This window comes from Coturnix japonica, chromosome 2 (assembly GCF_001577835.2).
Source record: "Coturnix japonica isolate 7356 chromosome 2, Coturnix japonica 2.1, whole genome shotgun sequence".
Taxonomy (NCBI): domain Eukaryota; kingdom Metazoa; phylum Chordata; class Aves; order Galliformes; family Phasianidae; genus Coturnix; species Coturnix japonica.
In genome coordinates, this window is record NC_029517.1 from 7,650,306 (window position 1) to 7,659,324 (window position 9,019).

The 9,019-nt window shown below is 44.7% G+C and overlaps 1 protein-coding gene across 1 annotated transcript in view; it reads left to right on the top strand.

The window, feature by feature from the left end:
* Window positions 1-3,479: 3,479 nt before the first annotated feature.
* UBE3C (ubiquitin protein ligase E3C) overlaps window positions 3,480-9,019 on the top strand; it is a 60,446-nt gene continuing 54,906 nt past the window's right edge. The window contains exon 1 of the mRNA XM_015852830.2: window positions 3,480-3,749. Coding sequence (XP_015708316.1) covers window positions 3,684-3,749 — 66 coding nt within the window. The 5' untranslated portion in view covers window positions 3,480-3,683. The remainder of the gene's footprint in view (window positions 3,750-9,019) is intronic.

Below are 9,019 nucleotides of genomic sequence, written 5' to 3' on the forward strand. Positions count from 1 at the left end.
ATTGGGTCACTGGACATACATATTATGGTTTAGATTTTAATGATGTAACCACAGTTTTCTGTCATTGGACATCTACGCTCCAGGGACATTTGGCATATGGGTGCTATGAAAATGTCCTCCTCTGTGTTCTTAAAGAGCAGTGGCTTCAGCTACACCAGGAATGGTAGTACAGGATGCAATCCTATTTTTTCAGTGCAGTAAGCTCAGAAGCACAAGTTTAGAAAACTGCCATGCAGTTGAGCCTGCTTCACTCATCACCATCTCCTAGTGGACCTTAGCTTGTCTCATGTTGACCAGTTCAGGGTTGTAATAGCAAAACTATTAAAGAAAAGTAATAAGAGGGAGGAAAGAGTATTTTTCTGCTTGTGTAGTTCATCTAGGGTATGTTCGTGAGACAGAGGATGGGAATGTGTAATGAGAAACAAAGTAAGTGGAGTGGGACTTCTTGTTCTGCTGCAGCTATGGCCATGCTCCTACCCTCCTACAATGAACAGGGACAACTACAGCTTGTTCAGATGCTTAGCGCCTCATCCAGCCCCACCATTAATGTCTTCAAGGATGGAGCATCCACCACCTCTCTGTGCAACATGTTCCAGTGTATCACTGCCCTAACTGTAAAAAGCTCTTTCCTTGCATCCAGTCTGTATCTTCCATTTTACTTTGAAACTATTTCCCCTTGTCCAGTCACAACAGACCCTGCTAAAGAGCCAGGCCTCCTTCTTTCTCCCTTTCAATACTGAAAGATATTTTAGACACCAGAAGATACTTTAGATACTGAAGTTCCTCAGTTGCAGTGACTTATCTACACTGCACTAAATACAGATGCATGAAAGGTGCTTTACAGCATTATATAGTTAGAGATATATTATTTAGAGATATTTTGTATGTATGTATGTACTTAGAGAAAGTGATTCTTAGATCATGGTGAGGGTAATAAATCCAACAACACTGAAGAAGAAAAGGGAACTTGAAAATGGAATACTTGTCATCAGTGATTCTCACATATTCAAACTGAATAGCCCAAATACCTGCTTTCAAATAAGAGGCAGAAAAGATCAATAAGGCTCAGAGGAATTAAGACAATTTTGAGTAACAGAAGATTTTTAACAGTTTGCCGTCTGGTGAACAACTGGACTTCTGCAGGCAAGTTGTACCTGGAAGCAATGTGTGCATATACATGCAAAGAGGAAAAGGAACAATCAAAGGTCATAAAACTGTAAGAAGGAAAGAAAAAAAGCCTCATGGAATGTGCATTAAGAAAGGAAATGGGAAAGATGGGAAACTGCACATGAAGCTAACTTCATTGCAGCAGGAGAGGCATGTAGATGTTAACACAGGCATCCATCTGAGGTATTTGTTTGTCAATGCTCTGAATGCACTAAGAGGACTTAATTGTCCTGATCAGCTTCAGCTGGAAGTCCCACTCACTCCTTGCATCAGGAACAGCCTAGGAGAGTTATCTCTAACTCTGTTTCTTGGTTGAACCTTGGGCCCATCTCTTGTTTCTGGCTACTTGTGGTTGGGCATTCTGGACTCTCCCTCTCACCATGTCTGGGGCTGCCAGTGGATTCTGTAACCACTGATTGGGTTCTGCCTGCTATTTTGAATCCTGTAAGATTATGTCCTGGCATGGTGAGGGCATTGCCTGTCCTTGGATCAAACCTGCGCCCACTCATTTTCAAGGAACCTTGCTCTTGATGCTCCCTGAGAATATGAAAGCAGTCCCCACACTGACTTCTTGAAGAAGCGTTTTCTGACTACTCACCTGTCTTCTCCACTGGTAATGTAAACATATATTTTGCATTAAATTAAAAGAGAAAACAGGTTTAGTTTCCTGTATGCCTCCTTAAATTCACTGTATTCAAAATACAAAACCTCAGTTTATCCTAAGTTATCCTTGTTTAATAAAATGACACCTAGTGTGGCCTCTAGGGGCACACACAAATCATTCCTCAGGCAAACATCCATCAGTTGGGTCAGTTACCAGCTGCTTCTTCAGCAGGGAGCATCCTGAGTCAGCAGAGGATCTTGTGGCTTTCTAACATTGAAGCTGGTCCCTGCCAGACGTGTATTTGTCCCAGATCCATTGTACAGAAACCCTCCTTATGTAGAGTATTCCATTTTCTTGGTGCCAAACTGCCCAGCAGTGGTGTGACATTACATCAGCAATACAGAGTGTTTCAACTGTGAATCAACACTTGACACGGTATTTCACAACGCTCTAAACCTCAGCTGCACCAGTAAACAGTATTTATAGGCCAGACTTGCTCATACCGAAACTGTTATCTCAGGAAAAGCACAGCTCATATACAGCCTTGCCAAGCACTTGTGCCATTAAAAGACTGATATGTTAAAATCTAGATGCTTTGAAATCATCAAAATTAGAAGAAATATCAATGAATTGTTTCTTAGCTTGGAGACTGATGCAGGCCTGGATTTCCACACAGCCTTACCTCACGGATCCTTGCCATTACTTGGGATGCAGCGATGTGAGAACTCACATTTCCACTAAAGGAAATGAAAGCAGGAGTGGAGCACATAGATTCACTTAACACCTCATAGCTGCAGAGTGAATAAATGCTTTTTGTTATTGCTTTCATCCCTATCACGTCTGTGTCTGAAAGGACACCAAGAAATGGCGGTCGGTCGGGCTGAGGAATGTGACATAAAGAGCCTGGGGTGTAGTTTCACCCCAAGGTGTGCTGATATGAGGTGACAGCTGCCGGCCTGGTGAGGCCCCAGCCCCACTCACTCAGGACTGTTTCTCTGGTGAGTTTTCAGACTTGGACTTTGCAAAGGGGGTAACAGCAGCCACAAGCTCATTCTACAGAAAGGACGGATGAATTTAGAAGTACTGGTGTTTCACAGAATGAGCCGGGTTGGAAGGGACCTCAAGGATCATGTAATTCCAACCCCCCTGCCTGGCAGGGCCACCAAACATACACATTTACTAGATCAGGTTGCCCAGGGCCCCGTCCAACCTGGTCTTGAACACCTCCAAGGACGGGGCATCCACAACCTCCCTGGGCAGCCTGTTCCAGACCTAACCACTCTCCTAGTGAAGAACTTCCCCCTAACATCCAACCTAAATCTTCCCTCTTTCAACTTAAAACCATTTCCCCCTGTCCTGCTATTATCAGCCCTTTCCAAGAGTTTACTCCCCTCCTGGGTGTAAGTTCCCTTCAGCAGCTCCAGGTTTCTCCATCCCACCTTAGGGAACTGAGGGGCGGCGCGGCCCCATCGGTTGCGGGCGGTGCGCGCACGCTCCTGTCGTCGGGAGCGCGCGTGGGAAGCTGCAGGCGGCGGCCATCTTCTCTCAACCGCCGGCTGCTCCCCCAAGTGCAAGTAAAGCAGCCCCTCCAGCCCCCTCCTCCTCTCCTTCCCTCCTCCTTATTCTCCCTCCCACTACGCGCAGCCGCGGCAGCCGGTCAGGAGGGGGGCGACCGGGGGAGAGAAGGCCGCGGGGCGGGGAGAGGGGACGGGGGGGGAGCGGCGCGGGGTTCGCCGGCTGCGGGGTGCCAGCCTGGGGGGGAGCGGCTACCCGGGGCCGTGGAGATCCCTTGTAGATCCCTTGGAGATCCCTTGGAGATCCCTTGGAGATCCCTTGGAGATCCCTCCGCTCGGCGCTGGTGGCGGTGTCCGCTCCGGGCCGGGCGCCTCTCTAGATGGGATAAGCTGTAAACATGTTCAGCTTTGAAGGCGATTTCAAAACAAGGCCCAAGGTGTCTCTTGGAGGAGCGAGTAGGAAGGTAAGAGACGCCTCTTGTCTTGTCTCCGTGTTTACGTCCGCTTGGCTTGTCCTCTGTTGTTATTTTTACCGTTGGGCCTTTAAAAAAAAATAATAAAATGGGAGCAGCTATGACTAAGGTCTACCACGGAGCCCAAATCCTCCCTTCCTGATGATGCGTTTATCTCCCTGCCTCTGTTCTCTTATTTATTTCCCTTCCCTTCACACCACTCTCCCCCTCCCAGGCTCATGGGCCCAGAGCCGGGGCAGCGGCCTTAACACGGCCCAGGTCAGCGCATGTTACTGGGGAAGGCTTCACCCGCACGGCTGGAGCTTGTCAGGTCGCTGCAGCTGGAGCTTTGCTCTCTCAGGTTTCCATACAGCAGCAGTTTGATGGCTGCTGGCTTTTATGGATGGAGAAGAAGCAGAGTGGTTTATTTTGGTTTGACTGCCTTGCCCCAGCTGAATGGTTGGGCGCAAGGAGTGAGAGAGAAAGGCCTGATGTGTCAGGGACGCTCTAATGCACTGCTACAATACTAGTTCCCTGTGTTATCATTGTTACATCTCTTTTTGCTGTTTTCAGTGTTATTTCAGTCTTCATGGGAGCAACAAAAGCTGTTGTTACTGTGCACTATAAGCGAGTTCAGTTCTCTTGTAGGGTTTGGCAGTAAGTTTGGAAGGCAACAGAAGTACTTCAGTGTGTGACATTAAAGTCATGACAGAGTTTTCTTCAGGCATCTCACATCTTTTAGTACCGAGAATGTTCAACAGAATGGCATTGAAGTGCAGCTTCTCACCTGAATCATCTTATCTGAAGGCAGTTCTGTTCATTAGACCACCTACAGTTGCATTACATGAATCATAAATACCATCAATGTTGCCTGGTTGAAGTAGGAATTGGCAGAACATGCCCTGGCCCTTGACAATAAGCTTCGGGCACTTGGCAGCTTTTAGCATCAACTTGCTAATAGCGTTACTTATAGAGCATGTTTCCTCTTCTGAAAATAAACAGTTGATGTATCCTTTGTTAAACCTACTGATTTCTTCATGGAAATTCAACAGAATTTCTTGTTATACATATTAGTTGTATGTGCTGACTTTCTGCAGGTACAGATTTACCAGAGTGAATATTATACGAGGAAGGAAATGGAAACTGAAACTGTTGTATAAACTTCACTCAGTCCAATAAAGGATAATATTTCACAATCAATCAGCTTTACACTGAGCGGTGTATAGATTGCAGGGCATTACTGCACTATATGGGATGCTTGTGCTGCATCAAGGCAAAACACTCAGTTGCAGCTCTGGCCATCCTGAACAGCTGCTGGTTTTCAGAACCTGTGCAGTGTTAATGACTTGGAAGTGCAGTTTATGTCCACTTCTGTGTGAACGCACTACAGTGGAGTGTGGTCTGTGTCTCTTGTCTCATGTCCTAGGCTGTTTGTGATCACGTTTCCTTTTACCTGTAGGCTTGTATGCTGGCTGCTTAGTGCTGAGAATAGTTTGATTTGGGGATCTTTCCCACATTTTGTTGCACCTGGATAGCTGTATTTTGACAAAAGCAAGTGTAGAGTCTTGCACCTGGGTAGAAATAATTGCATGCACCAGTACAGGCTGGGGGAAGACCTGCTGGAGAGGAGCTCTGCTGAGAGGGACCTGGGTGTCCTGGTGGATGACAGATTAACCATGAGCCAGCAGTGTGCCCTTGTAGCCAAAAAAGCCAATGGCATACTGGGGTGTATTAAAAAGAGCGTGTCCAGCAGGTCAAAGGAGGTGATCCTCCCCCTCTATTCTGCCCTGGTGAGGCCTCATCTGGAATATTGTGTCCAGTTCTGGGCTCCCCAGTACAAAAAAAACAGGGATCTCTTGGAAATAGTCCAGCAGAGGGCCACAAAGATGGTGAAGGGCCTGGAGCATCTCCCCTATGAGGAGAGACTTAGGGAACTGGGTCTATTTAGCCTTGAGAAAAGAAGGCTGAGAGGGGACCTGATGCAGGTTTATAAATACCTGAGGTGTGGGAGCCATAGTGGCGAGACTGGTCTCTTTTCAGTAGTGCGTGGGGACAGGACTAGGGGTAATGGGATGAAAGTACAGCATAGGAAGTTCCGCACGAATGTGAGGAAGAACTTCTTTACAGTGAGGGTGACGGAGCACTGGAACAGGCTGCCCAGGGAGGTGGTGGAGTCTCCTTCTCTGGAGATATTCAAGACCTGCCTGGACGCCGACCTGTGTGACGTGGTGTAGGGAGCCTGCTTTGGCAGGGGGGTTGGACTCGATGATCTCTAGAGTCTCCCTTCCAACCCCTACAATTCTGTGATTCTGTATTTAGCAGAACACAAGCACGGAGCCAGGCACTGCAGTGTGTGGAGTCGGTCTGTCAGCACTTCACATGCCAGCAGTGTTGTTCTGATGTGGATATAACTACACCGACATAAACCATCAGCAAACCTGACTGGTAAAGGAGAGGTTTGGCTAATAATAACTACAGCCACAGCTGGTAACCTTGTTGGTCTTGGGTCACATATGCTGGCAGCCCACCTGACATTGCCATTTACTTCTGTAGTGGAGATGTACCAAGTCTTCCTCAGGCCTTCTGACACCTGAGTCCTACCAGCATATGTACAATGATCCAAGTATTGCTGTGTCTAAAATGGGTCTTGTGGTGGCAGTTAGAAAACTTCCAGTCCCAATGTGATTATAAATTTATAAAGACTTAAGGCAGATTGAAGTTAATAGATATATTAGTTTGAGGAGGTGAATTGTCAGATTGTCAGACCTACACAGTAGGTCTTGATGTATAGTGTGTGAAAATAAAAACAGGGGTTTAAGAAAAGGATGATGAGATGTAATATGAAATGTTTATTTTAATTACTAGCAGCTTTCCCTACGGAAGGCTCTGAACCCAATGTGCTTTCTCACCACTAAGTTTTACCATGTTGTTGAATGGAGAAAGCAGCAGCTTAAGGTCAGTGTTTACGCTGTATGTATCTTGTATGTGTTACACTGTATGCATCCCATTCATTGGGATGGTCTGGGCTGTGAATGCTGTAGAAAAGCACTGAAATCCAGCTTAGCTTTTTACCAGGAGTTTGCTAAGTCTTGGATTGCAGGATTAATTCAATCAAAATGACTGCTGCTTTCAAAATGTTGTGACGTTTGAGTGCTATATTTTATAATAGGTGTAAAATATAGATGACATTGTCAGCGTTTGGACTATTCTGTCCACCTCCTTTCACAAATCTGCTGATTCATCTGGGTTATTGCACTGGTTGTGTATTTGATAGAGGGAATGGATGCTGTTTTGGTGTTTTATTTACAGTGTGATAAGTTGTTGTACTATGCTATTGCTGACAATAGCAGGACACGGGGAAATGGTTTTAAGTTTAGTGTGAGAAAGGAGGGAAGATCTAGGGTTGGATGTTAGGGGAAGTTCTTCACTAGAGAGTGGTTAGGCCTGGAACAGGCTGCCCAGGGAGGTGTGGATTGCCTCGTCCTTGGAGGTGTTCAAGGCCAGGTTTGGACGGGGCCTGGGCAACCTGATCTAGTAAAGGTGGTATGTCTGTTGTGGCACCTGCCAGGCAGGGGGTTGGAAACTACATGATCCTTGAGGTCCCTTCCAACCCGGGTCATTTTGTGATTCTGTGACTAATGTTAGGGGTCTTTATTGTCACCATTAAAACGCAATTCCCGCCTGCTTCATGAGGCTCCTCAGAAGTTATTTTCAGATGTAGTTTTAATTATAACTGGTACAACTTCTTAAGTATTTCCTAAGTTAGTAGGCCCCAAAATGCATGCTTTATTTGGGATCGGTATGGGAAAATCCTGGTGGTGTGCTGGCAGGAATAAAGGGGACACTTGAAGAAGCTGTTTTGGGTGTACTTCAAATGAGTTAACCCGCAGAATCAAGAATGTAGCTCTACATTCATCATATATGTGATGAGCTCTATTAAGACTTCTTGTAAGTCTTCAACAGGGAAAAAATGGTTAAGATATGTTATGAAGCCAAATGTATAATCTAAAACATATGGAGAAGTGCTTTTACAAATCCCAAGACTTTTAAAAATAGAGTAATTTTAAATTACAAATGAGACAGCTTTACAACAGCTTTAATAAAGTCCCTTTTGTTTCTTTTAATGCTCTTGTTTTTATAAGCAAGGAACTGTTGCTTACCAAGTTCTGTTTATTTCTGTTACTGACATCACGTTCCTGTATATTTCCCCTCCAACTTCCAGGTAAAGTGTGTATGGGGAATTAGGTAGTTAGTGCATATGAGTCATTGTGGGTGACATTTAACTCCTCCTCACTTGAAAAGAAGCTACAGGTTGTATGTTAGCTGGGAGTGGTGATGGAATTGCTGCTGTCAGTACAGGCTGTTGTCTCACACTTGAAAACACATTTCTGCTCTTATACAGTGTGTGTATTTAGCGTAGACTATTTTGGTGCTGAATAGAACAGCGTTTTCCATTAAGAAGGGAATAAGCTCCTCATTTTACAAAGAATCACAACGTTAATATTTCAGTTGTTAGCAATTGTTGTTCTTCTTCTAATGTACTCAACGTTTAAACGCTACGTGAAATAATTGCTGCTGTTTCTCATTTTACACCTCATAAAGTTAGTTTTATATTGTTCCAAGTGGAGTTAAGATGCCTTATAGCAAGATGTGTCAAGTGATGTTCAGTTTCGAAGATGCCTGAAAGTTAAATACTGTGGCAATATTTGGGGAAAAAAACCCAAATATATAGGGGAGGAGGGTATTTGAGACAAATCTAGTACGTAATCTGGCTAAAAAGCGAGTGGTGTTTTGTAACAATGACCTCCAAGCAAAAGATAATTTTGGTTCATCTCGCTTCCCACTGCGAGTTTCTTTTCTTTTGCACTTTTCCCATAGTGTTATTTCTTAAATTTTCTGAAACAGGTGATATATTGAACTGTGGCTGAATAAACTCTGAAGGAGATAATAATTATTTAAAATGCATTTCTTGTGTTTAATTGAATACAGCTATAGGCCGTATATTAGATTCCATTCCTGTTTCTCATTGTTTGTGTATCAGTGTGTGAACAAAGAACAGGATATTTTTTCTTCAGTTGGGGCATACTACCCTTTGGTATAATCAATCCTTTGGCTTGGGAACAGTGCATCTGTTACGGTTAGTTTAAGAGGTGATGTATGCCTTCAATAATAGTCAAAGAAGTACTTGTGTTTTGTTAGTCCAAGGGTACTTGACTTGAGAAGAGCTCTTCTTCAGGGAGACCCCAATGCAGAGCTGGAGATGCATGGTAGTGAAGGGACAG